General features: G+C 63.3%; 1 protein-coding gene across 11 annotated transcripts in view; it reads right to left on the bottom strand.

The window, feature by feature from the left end:
- Positions 1–1,496: 1,496 nt before the first annotated feature.
- The window catches only part of UNC13B (unc-13 homolog B), a 267,593-nt gene continuing 248,084 nt past the window's right edge, over positions 1,497–21,005 (bottom strand). For 8 of the 11 annotated variants that reach the window (XM_053291917.1, XM_053291914.1, XM_053291913.1 and 5 more), the window contains 11 exons: positions 20,714–20,791; positions 16,919–17,007; positions 14,993–15,136; positions 12,959–13,082; positions 11,485–11,541; positions 9,489–9,569; positions 8,650–8,797; positions 6,289–6,345; positions 5,080–5,172; positions 4,319–4,478; positions 1,497–2,948 (listed from right to left, as the gene is read on the bottom strand). In XM_053291917.1, coding sequence (XP_053147892.1) covers positions 2,663–2,948; positions 4,319–4,478; positions 5,080–5,172; positions 6,289–6,345; positions 8,650–8,797; positions 9,489–9,569; positions 11,485–11,541; positions 12,959–13,082; positions 14,993–15,136; positions 16,919–17,007; positions 20,714–20,791 — 1,317 coding nt within the window. In that variant the 3' untranslated portion in view covers positions 1,497–2,662. The remainder of the gene's footprint in view (positions 2,949–4,318; positions 4,479–5,079; positions 5,173–6,288; positions 6,346–8,649; positions 8,798–9,488; positions 9,570–11,484; positions 11,542–12,958; positions 13,083–14,992; positions 15,137–16,918; positions 17,008–20,713; positions 20,792–21,005) is intronic. The other 3 variants (XM_053291915.1, XM_053291924.1, XM_053291916.1) reach the window with 2 other exon arrangements.

Consider the following 21,005-nt stretch of genomic DNA (forward strand, 5'->3'; position numbering starts at 1 on the left):
CAGAATTGTACGCAGTACTCAAAGTGTGGCCACACCATAGTTTTGTAGAAGGGCATTATAACATTAGCCGTTTTATTTTCAATCCCCTCCCTAATGATCCCTAGCATGGAATTGGCCTTTTTCACAGCTGCCGCACATTGAGTTGACACTTCCAACAAGCTGTCCACCACAACCCCAAGATCCCTCTCCTGGTCAGTTACCAACAGCTCAGATCCCATCAGCGTATACTACTTGAAGTTGGAGTTTTTTGACCCAGCGTTTTGTCCCACTTTGAATTAAAGTCACAGGAGCCCCAAAAGCCTTACCAACACTTTGCTGGTCCACATGGGGAGTGGCTGGTGCTACAAGTGCATTCAGAAGCTACACAAACCACCTGAAATCAGGTCTGAAAAAACACAGGGGGACCACCCTGAAGTGCAACCCTCTGGCAACAGCACCATCTCAGTGGCAAATGCCAACGAAAAAGTGTTTGAAGGCAGGATGGCAATTCTAGCCCCAAGGACCAGTAAGGCAGCAGTCAGCCCAGCACGGGCAGCAGATCCCCAAATGCCAGAGGCACCGCCACGGCTGTGGATCCAGAATAGCCTCCAGCACTGCTAGTTCCGTCCTTGTGGGCATGAAGGGCCCCCCTGAAAAGGGGGGGGGGGGCGGAGGGGGGCTTGGGTCACCTGCACTCACCAGGCACTTGAAGAGCCTTCAGCAGTAACTAGTCCACACTAAGTGATCTTGAAGACCCCCCAAACGTCAGCATTTCAGCCACGCTTTTGTGCAGCGTGACAAGTCTGCCTCCAGCCGCCCTGGCCGTCTCCATTTGGCAGCTCGGGTCAACTCATCAGTGCTGCCCTGGAGGCCAAAGATACTCGGAAGAGTCATGACCCTAAAGGAACGGCTGAGCAAGCCACGGGGGCTGGAGGAGGAATTGGCCCCCTTCCCTGTGGTGGTGGCGGCAGCAGGAGGCGGCCAAGGGAGATTCTTCCCACTTCCTCTGAAGAACCCCTGCGCGCGAGAGAAGACTCTGCCACAAAGGCAGGAAGAGGATCCGCAGAGGAGTTGCCTTCAGAGCTCCTGGCGGAAGCAGCCACGGACGAGACTCTCTCTGGCCCAGCCGGGGAGAAGGCCAAATACATCCGTGGAACCGCTGCCATGGAAACCACCCAGAGGCAGACCAGAATTTCCCCCTGGGGGAAAGCGGGGGCTCAAGGGTCCAGGCCAGGAAGCGCCTCCTCAGCCTTGAGCCCTGCCCCGGCAGCCCCCCGGTGATTCCGAACGGCCCCTGCTCCCGAGGGGACCCTGCCTCGCTGACTGGGGTGGGCCGGATTAAGGCGAAGGGGACACGTGAGGGTTGCCCAGGAGCGGCGCTGGCCCTCCCGGCCCCCTGTGAACCCTGGGCAGCGGCCATTCCTGCTGGGCAGAGCTCAGGGGGTCCCCAGGCACGGATCTCGCTCGGAGGCAGCCTCAGCGGGACCTCACTCCAGGAAGAGTCTGCAGGCAGCCAGTGCTGCTAAAAGGTGGTTTATTCCCGGCTACACCCTAACTGCTTCTTGCCACAGCGGCACGTTTGAACAGAGACTGAGAGTCGCAGCAAGAACATGGTGGTGATCCAAGGAGCATCTACACATTACATCCACTGAGAACAGAGCAGCAGCATCTACAAGCAGGATTTGTGAAATGCAAGGTCTGTACAAGTGCTCAGAGAAAAATAGAAAAAACAACCCCACCAGATCCAAAGAGCCCCCCTGCCCAGCCCCGCCCCACACGCAGACCTCGAGCGGTTTCTGAAAGAGCCACGCAGTGCCTGGCGGGGCTGGCCGGGACCGCCCCACTCCCGGGCCGCCCAGGAGGGACCCCGGCAGCTGGCAGCCCGGCTTGCTCCTGCAGCCCAGAGCCGACTTCTTTCCCAGAGGCCACACTGGCTGGCCACACTGCGCAGACCGGCTCCCGGAGCGGGGCCCAGCACGGCACTGGGCGGGCGAGGCAGAGAGGGAAGCACTTGGCTGGACAAACGCAGGACAGGGCAGGGCAGGGTGGGAAGGACGGCAGCCCTGGAAGAGGACTGCGCTCAGGTGGCCACCAGCGGCTGTGGGTCCGTGTGGTGCTTGTTCCCCAGGGGAGAGAGCCGCTCCTCCAGGCCACTCCGGCGCCACGCCGATCCAGGCCCGGCACTCGTGTGCACAGAGACGTCGCTCAAGGCCCAGCTCTGGGGAGGACGCCGCTGCAAGCCTGCCCCCCCCCAAGGGGAGCTCCCCAGCCCTTCTTTGCAGTTGCCTAGAGGCCAGTCTGGAAGAGGCAGGGGCCCGGCCTCCGCTCCCTCGCGGGCACCAGGATCCTCGGCAGAAGGAAGAGCCCCGCCGCTGCCCATGTCTGCTTTGCCCCTTGGCTTGGCGGAATACGTGCCTGCCCGAACCAGAGCAGAAGCTCCCTTGTCCTGCAGCACCGACTCCCGGGAGACAGCCGCGGAGGCACCCAAAGCAGGCCCGCACAGCCGGCAGCAGCTCCCAGCCAGCCCACCTCCAGGCCCTGCCTCCTTCCGGGTCCTCAGCAGGGGTCTTCTGCGGGCCCCAGGGGGCTGCAGGAGGCACGTCGTCGTCCCCTTGGGGATTCAAGGGGGCAGACCCCTGCACAGATTGGCACAAGGCCCGGGCTGCGAGCGGAAGCCCAGGGCTCAGCTCCCTTCCTCGGCGGAGCGGGACTCCGACTTCAGCTTGACAAACTCCTTGGCCACTTCGTCGTTGGTTCTTTGCGAGAGGATCCGCAGGATGGTGAGCCCCGTGTCGTCCATGTGGACCCTGCGCCCCAGTGGGCACCAGCAAGCACAGCTCCCCTTGTCGGCAACATCCCGCAGCTGCATCACCGCGATGCCCAGGACCCGATCCTCGCGGGCAAAGCAGTAGTCCTTCACGCACACCTGCAGCTCGTAGGCATCCGGCCCATCCTCATTCCCCAGGATGCTGAAAGAAAGAGGCCGAGGAGCCGTCAGGGAGGAGCAACGCAGCGCCCCTGCCTGCTCGGGAAACCCAGCCGGCAGCACCCCCCCCCCCGCCCAGAGAGGAGCTGCCCCACAAGCAGCGCTGGAGCTTCTCTGTGCAAGGAATGGCGGGGAGACTCGAGGGCTTCCACAGGGGATCCATTGGGGCCCAGTGCATTTCGGGTCCGGCAGCTCTGTGCCAGGGGAGACTCTCAAAATAAAACCAACAGGCAGCCCAATGATTCATGTCTTAAACACTTGATGAACCCTGAACGTGAGCTTGAATATTAAAGACAACGTTAGCTCTGCTGACCGGCCAGAACAGCACTGCATCCTCTTTCTTCCAACGGTAACCATGTCAAGAGCACTGAACCTTTGCCCCCCATAAACCAGGGCTGCAAAGGTGGGAACCTCCAAAGAAATCCTGGGGATCATGTCTCCTTTCCCGCAACCTTTTTTGCTCCCTGAAGCTGGAGAAAGCGACCAGAAGTCTTACCAAATGGGAGCCCTTTTCTCTTTGCTGCCTTGACTTGAAAGCCCTTGATGTCTGCAGGTCATGAGTCAACGAGTTCCAAATTAATCCTGGGTCACTACTCTGCACCCAAACTACACTTTCCATTAAACATGTAGTTGGCACTTCAGATTTTAGTTCCCCTTTTAGTAGCTGTGTGGGGTGGGAGAGAGATCAGGGCTCAGAATCAATGAAACTGACAGCCAGGAAATTTAGGAGCAACTGCTACTAGTCTGGTGATTGTGGGCCCCCTCCAGCCTCAGAGGCAGGATGCCTCTCCATACCAGTTGCAGGGCAGCAGCAGCAGGAGAGGGGGGGGGATGCCTTCAGCTCTTGCCTGTGGGCTTCTCAGGGGCGTCTGGTGGGCCACCATGTGGAACGGCATGCCGGACTAGATGGGCCTCCTTGGGCCTGATCCGGCAGGGCTGTTCCGATGGAATTGTGACCCTTTCCCCTACACTTTGGCCCTAGTGACCACTCCTCCCCTTGGAGTGGTTTACCTGGGCAGTGTCACAGATGCCCCCTTCTTGGGGCAAATAGATGGGGGGGGTAAAGCTGTGGGGTACTGGGGGGAAAGGGTGAACCCCCATTCCCCATACATTGCAGTCCTGACCTTCTTCCCATCGCTGTTATTTACCCCAAAAAAGGGGGCAGGCAGGGGGGCAAATGACACATTTAATGCAACCTGTAGCTGGGCCCTGAACGAAGTGATCCCATGACTGTCTAGAGGGTGTCTGGCACAGACCTGTGTCCATGTTCTGTGAGGCCCCAGGAGGAGGAGGAGGAGGAAGAGGAGGAGGAGGAGGAAGAGGAGGAGGAGGAGGAGGAGGAGGAGGACTCACAAGTGGAAGGTCTCGTTGTACTTGGGGGCCCAGTTGTTGTTCTTGGATTTGGTGGTGAATTTCCGCTTCTTGTCGCTCTGATGGGGCCCGATCATCGTCACCTCCACAAAGGGACGGAACATGCTGGAGGTCTGCCACTTCAGGTCATTGGCAGCGACCACTGCACGAGAGAGAGAGAGAGGAGGAGGGAGATGCAGGCGCCCCAAGCCTCACTGGCCTCCCGCAGGGAAGAGGCCGAGCTGCCGCGTGAGGGCGCCTGGCAGCAGTGCTCTGCAGAGGCCCCGGACCCACTCCAGGAGCCCCCCCAAGCCCTGCGATGGCTCAGCCCACGGCTCACACACAGGCCGGCTGCCTCCGCCAGACACAGCCTGAACGGCGGCTTCCCCCGGCCCTCCCCTCCCTCCGACACCAAACAGCCCTCGTCTCCAGGTCCGAGGCGGAGAAGTTCCACGGGGGGGGGTGTGTGTGTGTGTGGCCTCTGCCACCGGCTCCCCCCCGCCCTTGCAGATCCCACCAGGCAGCCCCGGCCGCCACTCAAGCCCTGGGGGGCCGAGGCGAGGCTCGTGCCCGGCAGCAAACGCCCAGCAAGTGGCCTTCTTGGTGAGGCCTCGGAAGAGCCGCTCCAGCCGGACCGACGTGCCTCTGGCGTTGGGGCCGCGGGGCCGATGCTCTTGGCAGTGGGATCCCGGGCGCCAGCTCCTCGGAGGCTGAGCCACCGCTAGGAGCCCCGAGAGGGGGGCGGGGGGGGCGCTTCCCCTTACCTTTCGCGGTGACCTTGTGCTCCCCGGTGCCTGGGTGCGTGTACAGGTCGATCTGAATGGACACTTCGCCCACCGGGTCATCCACTCCGGAGCCTGCGAGGAGGAGAGAGTGCGACAGACGGGGCTCAGGCGCCTGCAGCCCGGAGGCAGGGGCGGCCCTTGGCCCCAACCCTCCCAGCCCCCCCACCCCCTCCCTCGGGGGCGCCTCCTCGCGCTCTGCCCTGCCCAGGCCCAGCTCCTCTGCTTGCTGCCCAGGCAAGCTCCACCGCAAGGCCTTGCAAGGTCCCCCCACCCCACCCCCCCACCCCACCCCCCCAGCTCATCAGCAGGCCAGCTGGGGCTGCTCCCCGGATGCTCTTGCAGGGCTCGGGAGCCACACGGGCAGCCTGCCGCTCTCCCACGCAGCCCACCCGACAGGCACGGGGCGTTGGGGCCTCTTGACGGGCCGAGCACCAAAGGGACAGACGACGACGGAAGGCAGAGGGCAGGGGAGCCTCGGGAGGCAGCCGCCTCTGCTGGCAGCAGGAGGAGAAGCAGCCCACGCCAGCCCACGCCAGCCAGCCAGCCAGCCTGGGGCTTCTGTCCCTCTCTGCCAGAGGCTGCCCCCTCGGCCACACAGCACAGGCGGTCAGAAGGCTCACCCGGCAGAAGGGGGCTGCCTTGGCCAAGGGAGGGGCCCTGCCAGGCTGGAGCTCCCCCCACCCTACAGACACTTCCAGACGAAGCCAGCGCTGAGCCCTCCTCCGAGGCCCCCAACTCCCAGACCCAGAGGGTGCACGGCCACCCCGGGCACTCAGTCCGTCTGGGCGGGCAGTCTGGGGGGCTCCAGCGAGCCCCATCGTGGACAACTGCCTGGCGGTGGATCCAGGGCCCCGGTGTGCCCCGGGCAGCCCCCGGCCATTGCCGGCTGGATGCGCGAAGCACCTGCCCTTCCCCGGCCCCGCTCCGCCTAGGCAGCCGGGGGGTTTCGTCAGCTTCCAGCCTGGCGGCGGACGATCGAGCCCTCTGGGCAGCCCCAGGCGGGGCCCAGGAGAGGAGGGCCAGCCCCACAAGACGACACACTACCAGCACCACCAGGCCTAGGAGGGAAGCCACCCGGCAGGGAAGGGAAAGGCCTCGGGGAGCTACGGGGCGGGCAGGGCCACTCCACACGCACGGCACGTCCGCAGCTGGCTGATGTTGTTCTGGCAACATGAGCCTCGAACATACCCTTCTCAGGACGGACATCCTCACTCGCCGTCACTCTAATCCCTTTCCCACCGTGCACTGTGGCCAGCAGCAGCAGCAGCAGGCGGGCAGAGAGAGGAGAGCCAGGTTAGCAGCCACCTTGGGCACAACACACCCACTCGCACACCGGCCGGCTCCGAGGAGACCCCGCTGGCCGTGGAAAGTGGCCCGAGTCAGCGGGGAGGAGGAGCGCTGGGGGCCGACCAAGGGGCACAAGGCCTCCCCCGCCCTGGAGCAGAGCTGCCGAAGAGCCCAGCCGCCTGCCGGAGCAGACCACAGCGGCTTCGTCTCGACCAGCACCCCAGTCCACACGTGGCTATAGCCAGAGGCCTCTGGGAAGACCCCCCCCCCGGGCCACAGCCCTCCAAGGCCCTCCACAGCCAGGCAGCCACTTCGGCACGGAGGGAGGGAGGGAGGGAGGGAAGAGCTCCTTCAGTCCAGCCGGGTCTGGCCGCAGAGGGGACCGCTGGCCAAGCAGGAGGGGCTGGCTGGCTGGGGAGACCTCCCTTTGGGACTCCCTGCCTCAGCAGCTCAGCTGATCCCTCCTCCTCGGAGGTCTGGCAGCTTTTAAGGACAGCCGCTAGCCCAACTAGCTCCCCCCCACACCCGCCACTTGCTGGAAGAGGTTCCCGCTCTCTCTAGATGTTCTGGCTTTTGTAGGCAGCCTTTGTAGTGTTAGGAGGTTGACACGACCAGACTGTCTTTGGATGCTGCTTGTGTGAGCCCCCCAATGTGGGGGGAGTGGGGCATCGTTTTTAAAAGCCAATGGCTGGAGCTGCCCGGCCTGCCCCCTCCCCACCACTGCCTGGGGCATCTGCGGAGCCGGGGCTGGGCTGGGGCCAGGCAGCTGCCTGCCTCCCCCGGCTCAGCCCAGCAGCTCCGGCTCTCAGGCAGCCTTGGGCCCATGGGCTGCCAACCATGAGGAGGATGCTGCCAGCCCGGGCCCAGCCTGCCCTGCCGCCTTCCTTGGCCTCTCTGCAGCCACCCTTCGGGGGATGGGGGAGGCGGCCAGTGGCCATCCAGCGGCTGGGCCGAACTCCCGCGGGCAAGAGGCCTGCCCAGGACGTGGGCTCCAGAGACGCGCCCTGTCCAGTGCTGGAGGGGCCCACGGCAGCCTCCCACCCAGCACCCCTGCGCCATATTCCGGGGCCCGGCCCAAAGGCTTGTGACACGGGGCCCCGGGCCTCCCCAAGGCCTCTTCTGTTTTTTAAATGGGAGTCTCGGGTAGAGCCCGTTCGCTTCTGGAAGGCCCTTCCATGGAGACTGTGCTGGCATTGGGCACTCTCCCCTCGGCAGCCGCTTTCCAGGACCCCACTGATCCCAAGAGAGAGGGCGACACGAGCCGATTCAGGAGCAGCAAATGCCTTCTGGGGGCTGCTCCTTGCCCCGGGACCCCATCTCAGGTCTTTGGAGCACTTTGGAGCCCAGAGGCAGAGCTCCTCCGGCACGGACACAAGTGCTGCTGGGGTCTGCCAAGCTCATCCTGGGAGCTCAGCGTCCCGGGCCCTGGGGCGGGCACACCCCCCCCCCCGGCCCCACTCTCTCTGGCCTCTGCACAGGATGGGCCAGCAGGAACTCTGGAGCCTGTAGTTCTGGAGAGTGCATGACACAAAGGGGGCACACACATCGCCCCGCCCTCTCTCCCAGACGAGACGGGTCCTGGTGCTCCCTGCACAAATGGGCAGGCATGGCCCCACTCCGCCCCTTTGCTCTAGACTCCTGCTCACAAATCACCCCAGAGCTGGACACCCCATTGGGATGCAAGGAATCGACTCGGCAACAACGCCCTCAAGCACAAGCGACAACTGAGCCCCACTTCTCTTTGTCTTGCCACCCAGACCAGGACCCCAGGCTCGGATCCCATGGCTGTCCCCACACAATCCAGAAGGTGCCCCCCAGCAAGTGGGGCTGCCCTCAAGGGATCCTTCCAGGAGGCGCCTCTCAGACTGCCCCCAAGAGCTTCAAAACCACTGCCCCCCAGCCCCCCCAGCACCTGGGCTGCTTGCACAGGACTTGACTTGGGCAAGGGCTCTGTGGAATCCTCCCACCAGCGCATGGACATGCAGACCGGGCTGGGCTGGCATCGGGCACTCTCCCCTCGGCAGCTGCTTCCCAGGATCCCACCGATTCCACTCATGGGACCACCCCCCGGCCCCGAAGAACCCAGCCCAGCCTCCCCACCCGCTGGCCGGCACTCCCTGGAGCCGCTCACAACGCCCTCCTCCTCCTCCTCCCCCCCCCGGCATCAATCACCGCCCTCCAATCGGAGCTGCTTCCCGCCCCGGCATCCCGCCAGCCCTGCCCAGAAGAGCCCCCTTGCTGGCCGACCGGCGCAACGCTCACCCTGCGCGGTCTGCGTCTGAACAAAAGTCTTGATCAGGGTGTCGGTGGTCTGGGTGTAGAGCGACAGGGCGTAGCGCAGGGACTGCAGGTCCGGACTCTTCTCCAGGAAGGTCTTCTTCAGGCCGTTCCCGCCAGCGTGGAAGTATTGCTGGGGGGGGGGGAGAGAGGCAGCCCTTGGGGTGAGCCTCCCCAGGAGCCCCGCGAGCCCTGGCCACACTGGGCTGGGGGCCCTGCGGCTCAGCTGCAGTGGATGGCAGGGGCGTCCGGAGAAGGGGCAGCCAGCAAGGGGGCAGCTGCCCCACCGCCTTCCGGCTGAGCCCGCCCCCGCAAATTCCACAGGGCTTCCTCCCAGGTCAAGGGGCACAGGACTGCCACCAGCCCCAGAAAGAGCCCTGCAGATGGGAGGTGGGTCATGCCCAGCCTTGCCGCTCGACAGAGGGCCTCGGCCAGGGCCTCTGCGACCTCCCTCTGGACCCTCCAAGGGAAGAGGCCCCCCAGCCTGTGCCCCCTCCCCCCGCAGAGCCCCATGTCCTCGTGGCTCCTCCTCCTCCTCAGGAGAGAAGCACAGCGCCCTTCGCAGCCCCCGGAGCCTCCGCCTGCCAGCTGCCTTGGACCAGAAGGGCCCCAACCCACCCCTTCCAAGCCCTCTTGAGCGGAGAAGTCCAAAGAGAGAGGGGTTCTTCCTCGGGCTCCATGGAGCGGATCCCCATCTCTGCCGCACTGCCAGCTGGCAGGCTGGGCAAGCCACGGAAGCCACGAGGGACCCCCCCCCAGGGGGCGACTTCTCTTTGCCCGGCGCTTGAACGTGCGGCATTTCTCGAGATGGGGGGGGCACTCACCTTAATGGTGTCTAGCGCCAGTTCCAGCACGGCACACTGCCTCGGGGTGAGACTCCGCGTTTCTTCCCTGACCATGTGATCCTGAAACAGCAGCAGCCAGCAAGGCTCGCATCAGTTTTGGGCCGGGGCAGTCTCTATGGGCTGTTCTCAAATGATCCAGGCCTCTGGATCGAGTGGCCAGGAGTTCCGCTGAGGCTTTCATGCCGCGGAGCTGGATACCTGGGGGCCACCAGGACTGGAGGTCTGCTACTGACCGTTTGAGAGGAAAGCGGGGAGGGTGATGGGGCCCAGGGGCCCACTTCCGCGCAGACCCGGGGAGGGAAGAGGGTGCCCCCAAAGCAAGAGGGGAAGCCCGAAAGAGCACCTCGCTCCAGAAGGGAAGAGGGATTGCTGCTGGTGGGCAACTCTTCTGCCGGACTCCCTCCAAGAGGGCTGCAGCCGGGAGATCACGGCAGCCTCCCAAGGAGTGAGGCCAGTGCTGAGAAGTGGGGCTCTCTGTGTGTGTCTGAGGACGGGGAGCCCACAGGCAGGAAGGGGAGACCCTCGCGGGCACCCCGGCCCTCCAGGCAGGCAGGCGGGCGCCATCTGCTGTGGCCCAGAGCCCGAGAGCTCAAGCCCTTCCGTGATCCCAGCCCTTGCCCAAGGAGCCGGAGGGATGTCCGCCAGGCTTGGGCGCTTGCCGTCCGCCACATCTTCCAGGAGCCCCCTTGTCTGTTCAGGCCCTTCTCCGTGGCGCTCCCCGGAAAGGCTGCTGCTTTCCTGGCCACGGTCAGAACGGGCCCTCCTCTGCTCCTCTCAGGTCTCCAGCCACAAGCCCACGAGCCAGCCTCATGGCCGCAGAGGAAGGCTGGGCAGGCAGCCAGGCAGGATGCAACGGGGGACAGGAACACACAACGCAAGGCCAGCTGACCCCCACCCCCCCAGCGGCCAGCAAGTCGCCTTGGCTGGGGCTTGGCAGCTGACCCCATGTTGCCCAGTGGCAAGTGTGTGTGTGTGGGGGGGGGAGACACCTTGGCCTTGCAGGGCTGGGCTGTAAAGCCCAACCCTTGGCTGGAGGGCCAGGGCTGCCTGCCTCCCCGCCTCTCTCAGCCGGGAGCCTCGACTGAGCTGCCCCAGCCCAGGGAAGCAGGGGAGGGAGGGGGATGCCAGAGGCCCCGCACAGCGCTGCATGCGCTAAGAGGAGGAGAGCAGCCACGGAGGGGACTTCAGGAGCCCGTTTGGTTCTGCAGGGCGCTTCCCAAACCACACGCTACAACCGGGCTGGAAGGCTTCGGCTTGGCCGGATCGTGCTGAAAACGACCCCCAGAATCTCCAACTCCTACAACAGGAAAATGCAGCCATTTTCCTGCAACGGACTTGCAACGCTGCAGCACTTTAATGCAAAGCGAAGACCCGAAGCCAGGCATCGGGAAAGTGAGCGGCCCCTTGCTGTCCGTGCTGGGACTGCGGTGTCACAACACAAGAAGTCCGGAAGCGCCCTCAGCAGATCCGCAGGGACCCTGGGGAGGGGCTTCCTCTGGAAAGCGCCCTGCGCAGCCATGTCCGTCTCCCTCCAAGGCCGAGCAAAGCACGGCCCACCTGGACCAGGCCGCAGCAGGTCACTGCTGGGGAGCCGGCCAGCCCGAGACCGGCAGAGCTCCGGCCCCCTCCCCACTCCCTCCTCTGGAAGCTGATGCCCAGGGACCCTCCCGCTCCCCTTGCGGGAGGGCCAGTGCCTCTGTGCACCACGTGGCTGGGGAGGCTCTAGAGCCCGGGGGGTGGGGCTTTGCTTTTGTCGGGGCGGCTGGCCGCTGAGGGCACAGCCGGTTTGCAGCCAAGCTCATCACCGGACGGGGGTTCAGACACATCCTAGCGGCAGCCACGACCACGGCCACGAGGCACACGACACAGACACGGGACACAGGGCGTCTCAAGCATGCTCCTGCACAGAGAGCGGGGCGGGGGCTGCACGTACAAAACCACCACCACCACCCCATCAACACTCCCCACCGAATACCTTCAGTTTCGACAAGTGTCCCAACTCCTTAGCAGCGCTGAAAATCAGCGGGGTGCCCTTCGGAAGCGACAAGCAGGAGAGGCAGAAAGGCAGAAGGTTACCAAGCAGAGTGGCAGCAGGCCAGGGCCGACGGGAGCTGCCCAGCTCCCAGACACCCCTCGTGGCGGCAGCGGCGGCGGCGACAAGAGGCAGCAGGAAGCCCGGGGAGGGGGTGGGGTGTGTGCCTGGCCAGGCCTGTCCCCACCCCCCAGGCCACAGCCCCGAGCCCGACCCCCAGAGGGCCAGAGAGGGTTTTGCCGAGGAGAGCAAGAAGAGGAGAGCAGAACCCGGCAGGGCAGCAGGAGAGAGGCCTGACCCTTCTCCGGAGCTCGGGGGGGGGGGGAGGCGGAGGACCCCGAGGCTGGGAGCGCCCAGAAAGGGCGGCCAGGAGCAGGCCTTCCGGGCTACGCCGGGGGCTCAGCCTCCCTCCAGGCAGCTTTGGGGAGCAGGCAAGGCCGAGAGCGCGCCTGAGCCGGAGCACTTGGGGGGATCGGAACCAGCCGGGCCCTCCCTGCCCAAACCCAGCAGGCCAGCCAATGGGAGGCTGCTGCCCACGCCCCCCCCCCGGCCAGGCATGCCCCTGAGCAGCTCCTCTGCCCCAGACCCCTCCCTATCCTCCCCTCGCCTGCCGGCTGCCTTTGCCTCAGAGCTGCCCGGCGGGAGGACCAAGAATCCACCAACGTGGCGGTGGGTGGGGGGGGGGGGGTCGGCATGCCATCTTCTGCCTGCAAGGGCTGCTTTTCTGCACCAGCCCTGCTTGCGTTGGGGCTGAGCCCCTCTGGGCTGCTGTGGCTGCCCTCCTGGGCTTCCTTGGCAGGAGCTGTGCAGTTCTCCCCCCTGCCAGGGAGGCTGGCCTGTCCCTCCGGGGGCCGGAGGGTCAGCTGCAGAGCCCGGCAGGGAGAAGCCACCGTCCTGCTCGGCTGCAGCCTGGCCCGGCCTGAGTCCAAGCAGCTGTGCACTGCAGCGGGATTTGCACACAGGGCCGGGAGAGGGAGGGGCTCCCCCTCCTGCCAGCTTGCGGCACTGAGCCGCCCCATTCGCATGGTCTCCACCCACACCCCGCTCTGCAGAGCGAAGCGAGGGGAGGAATGCCCCCTGCGTCACCCGGGGCACGACTCAGCGGGACGGAGAGGCCAAGCAGGACTCCCGCTCACGCCCAAAGCAGCTTCCTGGCTGCCTCCCTTGGGAGCGGCTGGCCATCTGGCCCCTTCTCCAGGGCAGCAAGCGAGGGCTGGGGTGGGGGGACCCGGCTCTCCCTTCCCAGCAGCCTCAGCTCTGGAGGGAGCAGGCGCAGCCCGCGGAAGCACAGCTGCAGGGACGCCCCCTCCCAGGCTCCCGCCCCTCCCTGGGAACTCTGCCCCCCCACCCCACCTGCTCTCCAGAGGCAAGGCCAAGCCCCCCCCCCACAAGGCAGGGGCTGGGGAGGGCCTCTTACCGTCTGGTCGCCGAGAGGCGGCAGGACAATGATCTTCTCCAGGGTGTTCATCACCACCCTCCAGAGGTCCTTCAGCACCCGCTTCAGCACCGTCTTCTCGCAGACGTCCGCAAAGAGCGTCAGGCTGCAGGGAAGGAGCCAGGCCAGCTTCAGCCCGAGAGCGCAGCCGGCGGCGGAGGAGGAGAGGCGGCCTGCGGGGGGGGGGGGGCCGCTGCCAGGACCCCCTCGCTGGGTCCGCGGCCCCCCAGGCCCCCTGGAGGGCCAGGCATGAGGCCACGGCATCTGCCCTCCACTCCAAGCAAAGGCTCCCTCGGCCGCCCTGCCCTCCTCTGGGGCGCGAGAGGCACCAGCCCTCCTCCACGCTACTGGCTGCGGTGGGGACTGCTCTGGGTGCTCATTTCCACCAATGCTGCTGAGTCCAGCCCAGGTGATCCTTGGGACTCTGATCAGGCTCAGGACGAGGAGGCTGGGTATGGGGAGCAGGGGAGGGTCCAGGAGGAGACTCCCACCCCCCACCCCCCCAAGGGGTCCAGGGAGGGCCCAGTGCACAGCCAGGGGGAGCAGCAGCCCACGGCTCACCCCAGGGAGAACGCTGGGGGTTAGTTCACACTGCCCAGGCCCAGCAGGTGGGCCACCAGCCCTGCAGCCAGGGCTCAGCCTGGAAGGCGGAGGGTGTGGCTCAGGGCGAAGGGGGCCGAGGCGCTGCCTTTGGAGACACCCCGGCCCTTTCTGAGGACCCAGCCAAGCCCTTCAGGGCAGCTCGAAGCCCTCCTGGGACACGGCCAAACATTCAGGTGCCCAGCAGAAGGCCGTGTGCCTTGGGCCAAGGAAGAGGGGAAGAGGGAGGGAAGCCGGCCCAAGCACATCTCAAGTCTCAAACCATCCCTCCGCGTGTTCTCCCAGAGACCCCTAGAGCCCTCTCCCAGGCCAAGCCCTCGGGGCACAAAGCAGGGCCTCGGGACTCAGTGGCAGCGGAACAAAGGCCCGGCTCTGGCCCAGCTCGGCCCGCGACGGAACGGCCATCAGAAGCGAGGGACCCCGTGGCGGGAGAGCAGCTGGAGCAGCCATTCGTTGGGCCTCGGACCGACCCTCGACCCCAGGCTGCCAAGGGGGGCTGTGTGGACAGCTGCTCCACACGGCCTCCCAGCTCCGCTCTGCCCGGCCTTCGGTCCGCAGAGCAGGCGGGCCGCTGAGCCGCCCCCAGCCGCAGAGCTCAGGGGGCTCCTTGCTTGGCCACCGGCTCCTGGCAGTGAAGCCGCCAAAGCGACTCTGGAGAAAACCTGGAGCGGAATCTGATCAAGCACGGCGGCAGCAGAGTCCTGCCATCCCCCCAGCCTGCTGCTGTCCGAGCGACACAGGTTGCCAGCGTATTCCTGGGTGCAATTCAAGGGGACCTTTAACGCTGGAGGCAGCTTAGGCCAAGGACACCGGAGAGACCGCCTGGCCCCACAGAGTTCTGCCGAACCCACAAGGACTTTCAGGAGGCTCCCTCGCATCTCCCGCCACCCTCTGCAGTGGGAGAGCAAGAGCTGGGTAGCAGCCCCGGTCCTCAGGAGCTCCCTGCCCCTCATTTCCGGCTCCTCCCCACACGATCAGGCTTTGCTTCAGCAGCTCTGCCCTCAGGCTTTAGAACTGGCCCCTGCTGCTTTGTTGTGTTGGAAGAAATGGCCCGGTTTTATTGTTTTCACGGCCCTTTTAACTTCTTATTGTGAGCTGCCTTGGGAGTGTGTGTGTGTGTGTGTGTGTGTGTGTGTATAAGCAGACAGGGTCATCATGAGCAGGAGAGATGGCAGGAGTCTGACGGCAGAGGGGCCACAGCCAAGCCACACCACAGGAGACTTCTCAGGGGTTCCCGCAAAGACCCAGCACCGTCAGCAGCCTGGTGGGTCCAGATCTGCCCCCTGGAAGGTTCTCGTTTCCTTGCCAATAGGGGTACCCCCCAGCCCTGCCTGGGTTGAAGAACCTCTCTCTGCACAGGACCCACAAGACCTGCCCAAGCCCTCTAGATCTGACCCCAAGGGGGTGCTGCCTTACTTTCCATCCAGGAAATCCATCAAGGGCCTGAGGACGTTGTCTGCGTCTTGGGCCACGGCATTTGGAGGGGCATTTCCAGCCCCCTTCACCTGGCACAGGATGTCCGACATCTGCTTGACACACTCGTCGATCCGGGTCTGGAAGCTGAAGACAAGAGGAGGCATCATACTTGGAAGTGCCCCAGTCCCAATCCCAATCCCACCAGCGTTCCTATTGCACCGGAGCTCACTCAGGGTAGATTCCAGCTGGTGACCCTAGCCATCGCTGCTGGAATCCACCCACATTCTGGGATCCTAGGAACTACTCTAGGATCTCCAGAGTGACCTTTTGCAACCCCAGATTGGCTTGGGCTCGGGAACCCATGAGCAGTTTGGATTCTGGAGGATTTCTCCCTGGTGGTGAAGGCAGCACAGGGACTTCACCACCACTGAGCTGCTCTCACAACCCCTGTTAAGCCAGCCTCCTACTGGCAGAAAGGCTGGAAGGGGCTCAGGCATCCCTGGCATTCGCAGAGCTGTTGCTGGCTCCACCTTCAACCTCGCCCTGCCCCACCCGTTTACACTGGAGCACCGGGGTTTGGTCAGTAAGTGGGCCAGCTGGGTTTGGCCAGCGACAGGACCCCAGCCAGGCACATGGACTTGGCAAACAGATCTCACAGTTCAGGGAGTATTTTGCTTTGTACCAAGAGAGTGATACATGCACATTTCTCAGTTGCTTGTGTGTGTCTCAGGGGCGTAACTATCTCAGTGTAGCTTGTGTGTGTCTCAGGGGCGTACCTAGGGCAAGGGGAGACAGTTGTCTGGGGGCCCACTGCCTTGGGGGGACGGGCCCAGAGGCAAGTCACATGACTGACTCCCCCAGCCACGCACCCGCCCGGGCTTCCTTCCATTGGATTCATCCTCCAAAACTGATGTGAGTGTTAAGACCTGGAGTTACCAGAACATCATCTCTTTCTCTAGTACCATTCAATGACTTGCATCATCCACAATTGACAAAACCTTTTAAAAAATAATTTAGGATGATGTTCTATAGTGGCACATAGGTTTTCTCTCTCTCTCTCTCTCTCTCTCTCTCTCTCTCTCTCTCTCTCTCTCACACACACACACACACACACACAAATAAAACTATGCTTTTTGTTACCACTATTCAGCCTCATTTAAGATTTCTTTCGTTCATGAGCTGAGCTTCAGGGGCGGGCGGGGGACATTTTAAAGTCTTGTCTCTGGGCCCACTCCAACCTTGCTACACCCCTGGTGTGTCTGATGATCTTTTTGTAAAAAAAAGCAAAGACAAGCCAATGTCTCTGTGCATTAGAGTCCACTTCTCTCCACACCTTGTGAGGGATGTAGCAGAGGCAGGGAGAGGCAAGGCTGCAACACCTGGGGCTATTGAGTTTAGAAAAAAGATGACTGCAGGGAGACATGAGAGGTCTATAAAATCATGCCTGATGTGGAGAAAGTGGAGAGAGAGAAATTCTTCTCCCTCTCACACAACACTAGAACCAGGGGTCATTGATTGCCAGGAAATCTAGGACCAACCAACAGAAGTACCTTTTCACACAACACATAATCAACTAGTAGAATTCTCTACCAGAAGATGTGGTGACAGCCAACAACCTGGATGACTTTAAGAGGGGTTTGGATAACTTCATGGAGGAGAGGTCTATCAACGGCTACTAGTCGGAGGGCTGTGGGCCACCTCCAGCCTCCAAGGCAGGATGCCTCTGAGTCCCAGTTGCAGGGGAGTCACAGCAGGAGAGAGGGCCGGCCCCTTTCAACTCCTGCCTGTGGGCTCCCCAGAGGCATCTGGTGGGCCGTTGTGTGAAACAGGATGCTGGACGAGATGGGCCTCCATGGGGGGCCTGATCCAGCAGGGCTGTTCTTCTCTGCTGCAAGGAATCAGCTGTGCAGAGCCAGAGGGGCCTACCTGTTCCCAAAGACAGCACTGAGCTCATCCAGGACGTTGTTGAGCTTCACTTGCAGCTCCTTGAGAGAGTCGCTGGCTTCTGGGTCCAACTGCAGACAGAAGAAGGGAGTTGAGTGGGGAGAGCAGAGATCGCCGCCTCTGGCTGAGGGCGATGACAAAGCAACAGGGACAAAGGCCCGCTACCGCTAGGCATCTACGCGAGGAGCCTGGCATGGCCCTAAGTGGGTGCAACTCAGCGGCAGTGCCAGGGGGTGGCCCTGGAAGCAGAGAGTGCTCCTCTCTCCACCTTGGAAAGTGCTGGTCCTGTTTCCTGGCTCCTGCAGAATCACAGCACTGGAGCACTGGGAGGGGCCTCGGAGACCATCTAGTCCACAGTTGCGCAACCGCTGGTCCGCAGACCGTTGCCAGTCCGTGACAGGTTGAGTGCCGGTCTGTGCCTTCGCGAGTGAACACCTCCCTCCCTGCGAACCTCCAGGTTGTTTTTTAGGCAGGCAGGCAGGCAGGCAAGCAGCTTTCCGCTTGCCTTCCCCTTGCTGCGAAACTCCGTGTATCTTTTAAAAACCCAATGCTGAGAGGATGGCTACTGCTCTGGGAAGAGCAGAAGGTTCCCAGTCCCCTCCCTGGCAGCAGCTCCAAGAGAGGGCTCCTGCCTGGAACCTCAGAGCAGCCACTGCCGGTCTGTGAAGACAATACTGAACTAGATGGACCAGTGGTCTGACTCAGTATGTGGAGGCTTCCTGTGTTCCTATGAGCCAGTCCCATTGAATTCAATGGGGCTTAGTCCCAGGTAAGTGGGTAGAGGAAAGCCGCTCTTGCCCTCACAGCTCTTTCGCCGCCTTCTCTCCGCCCCGCCTGCAGTCAGTGGCGGTGCCTTCAGTTCAGCCGCAGCACACCTGTTGCCAGTCTGCCCGCCCCGGGTGCACCCTGCCCCGGCCAGAGCCATTCACACCGTTTGGGAGGCGGGAGAGCCCTTGCCGCCATCCCTGTTCTGCCGCTGCCACTTTAACAGTTTAAAAAGAGAGAGACAAGCCCTGCCCCCTAGGCACCCCCCCCCGGTCCCTCTGCCCCCCCCATCCCAATTTCAGCCACGCAATGTTGGCAACCCTATTTGTGTTCTACGTGGATTGGATTGTTTTAGCAGAGCTGTTGGGACACTCTGGGTCTCTCTAGGAGGCTGCTTGAGCAGAGCAAGAGTCAGAGCGGAAGCCAAGAGGCCAAGAGCGGAAGTGCGAGCCCTGAAGAGAGAGAGAGAGAGAGAAGGAGCATCGCTCCGAGGACCCCGCGGGAGGCTCAGAGCGGAAGAACTGCGGGCCAGGCTGAGGGGGCCAGAGCGGACGTCACAGAAGGGAGGGCCAGGCTGGACTGAACGCCAGCCCTGCGCGGTGACCCGGGCAAGCCAGGGGACTCGGAGTGAGGGTCAGGCGAGTGGAGCCGCTTCGGACCACTTTGGGTTGGTTGCCTGTGCTCTTTGGGTCAGTGGTGTGTATTGAACTTGTGAAACAACTTTTCATTGAACTAATTACAAGGAAAAAAGGCTTGGTCATAGGAAAACGGCACCTTCTGTTCACTCTGCCTACAGACCTCACCACTCTACCAAAGCCTGCGGCAGACTCAGCCTAGAACACAAAAGTCCACCTGGCAGCAGTTAAACGGGTCACGGTCCCTGGGGATAATTGTGCGTGCGGAGACACGTGCGTGGCCCACGGCCCTGGGAAAGGTGCCTTTGGGTCCCAGCTCCGTTTCTGCATCTCCTTCCCTCCTGGGACTCCATCATGCCTGGCACAGAGCTCTGCCCCGCTCCGCCCTGCATCTTTTCTTGTGGTCACTCCTGGCCGTTGGGGCTGCTGCTGGAGGAGAAGGAAGAGGAGCAGCAGCAGCAGCAGCAGCACCTCTGACTCCCTCCTGGGCAGAGCTATAGAGAGAGCATCCCCCCCCCGCCCAGGACTGAGCCCAGGGGAGTGCCTACAACTGAACGGGGGGGGGCATGTCCCAGGGCCCCTGAGGGAGGGGAGCCCCACTGGCTGGGTGACAGCTTGCTCTTTGCTCCCTCCCCCTCCCCTCTCTGCAGAAGGCAGCGGCAGGCGGCAGGGGGCCCCTCTCCCCTGGATGCCCCAGGGCCCACGCCATCCCCGCCACACCCCGACGGAGCCTTTTCTTTTCAAGATGGCAAGTCCCTTGGGGTCAGGGCCTTTCACCTGGAGGGGAAATGCCGTCCACCCCCGGGCAGCCATGCGACAGCGTGGGGAGCTAAGGACACCCCTACCCTGTCTTGGGCGGTCCTGGCCTCAGCAGCCATTTCCGCTCCGGCTTCCCATCTGTACAGTGGGGGCTGCCAGATGGGGGGGGGGCTGCAGTGCACAACTCATGACGACGCAGAGAGACCAGCACTGGCCAAGGCTGCTCCTCCAGCCTCCCCGTCCCGCCAAGAGGAGTCGGTGCCTTTCTCGGGCCACCTGATCTCGCCAGTGACTGATGGGGGACTCAAGGCCAGCGGAAGGCGGTTCTCCGAAGGGAGGCTGGCACTGGCCAGGAGCTGAGTGGCAGGGCCGCCTTCCAATGGCCTGCCCAGCTTGCCTCAGCGGCCGGCACCTCCCTGGCCTGGCCAGAAGCAGCAGCACGACACACCACACAGGCGACGGGAACAAGCACCACAGCCAGTCCTAGCAGCAGGCGGAGGCTGCACTGAGCAAAGGCCTAGGCGGAGATGCCAAGGGGAGAACCCGAGGGCAGCACTGGAGCCATTTCAAGGCACGCCCAGCCTCTGGAGGCTGAGAGGCACAGCAACAGCAGCCGCCTCCACCACTCTCTGGAAAAACCCTTTGCCCCAAGGATCAGGCAAAGCCTCCACCTCCCTACCCAGCCTGCCCCACCAGCCTGCCTGCAGCCCCACTCCCCCCCCCACCTCCATCACCACCCTTTGGGCCTTTTGACAGAGAGAGTCTGGAATGGAGCCAGTGCCACGCCACCGTGGAGCCCCTCCTGGGCTAGGAGAGCGAGGGTCAGGCTAGGGCTAGGAAGTCACTGCTAAGGAGGAAGCGTCTCTGGGCTAAGAGGGAGCAAAACGGGTTCTAACAGCTTTAGGGTCCTTCTGCTCGGGACCCTTCTCATCCTCCTCCTCCTCCTCCTTTTTCTCCTGCACCTTCTCTTCACCATCCTCAGTCTTGAAACGCAAGGAGAAAAGAGGAGACAGACAAGACAAGCAGGTTAAACTAAACATTCTCATGGCCCCGGTAGCAACTTTATGGGGCAGAAGTCTGAGGCAGAATGAGGCAGAACACACCCCATCCGTAAAGATGGCCAGGATTAGCCAAGGCCAGAGGTGCTCCCAGCACTCGTTTTTGGAAGAGGATCCCCAATCAGACCAGTCCTGGGAGGTCTGCACAGAGTTCAGCCCCACTCAGGAGCACACCTGCTCACCCACATGGACCATCCCATGGTGAACAGCTGCAGCTCCGCTTCAAGGAGTGGGTCGGCATGCCAGTGCACACCTTGCAGAAGGGCGGCTGTCCGCTCAGCGGGGACACAGCTCCATGCCGGTGGTGATCTCCTCTGCCCTTGCTGAGGGCAACCCTCCCTCCACCTGCCTCAGGCCCAAGAGTTGCCAGGCAGCCCCCAATTCCCTCCGGTGAGCTTCAGCGGCCCCTGAGGTCCCGACCCTGCCTAGCTAGAGACAGCCCACTCCCCTCTTCCAAGGAGGAGTCCCTCGAGCCTGCCTGGCTGCAAAGCATCCTGCTTCAAGGGAGGGCCCGGCTGGCTGGCTGGCTGGCTGGCTGCTGGGCCCCTCCTGGCTCTTACCTCCTTTGCCCCCATGGCCTCAAACATCTTCTCCAGCTGCACCCTCAGTTGCTGGATGTTGTTCATCAGGATGCAGGGCTGAGCAAAGAGGAAAGACAGTAGCGCTCCGTCACTGACCAGGGCTGTGCTCTTCAGCTCCCAAGCCAGGCACAGGGGAGAAGGCAGGGGGTGGCGGGGCGGGGCCGGGGGCGGGGCGGGGCGGGGCAGGGGAGAGAAGGGATGATTCTTCCCGGCTAGAAAAGAACCCACCTGCGCAGACCGAAGGCCCAGCGTGTGCAGCTGCAGAACTGGC

This window comes from Hemicordylus capensis, chromosome 2 (genome assembly GCF_027244095.1).
Source record: "Hemicordylus capensis ecotype Gifberg chromosome 2, rHemCap1.1.pri, whole genome shotgun sequence".
Taxonomy (NCBI): Eukaryota; Metazoa; Chordata; class Lepidosauria; order Squamata; family Cordylidae; genus Hemicordylus; species Hemicordylus capensis.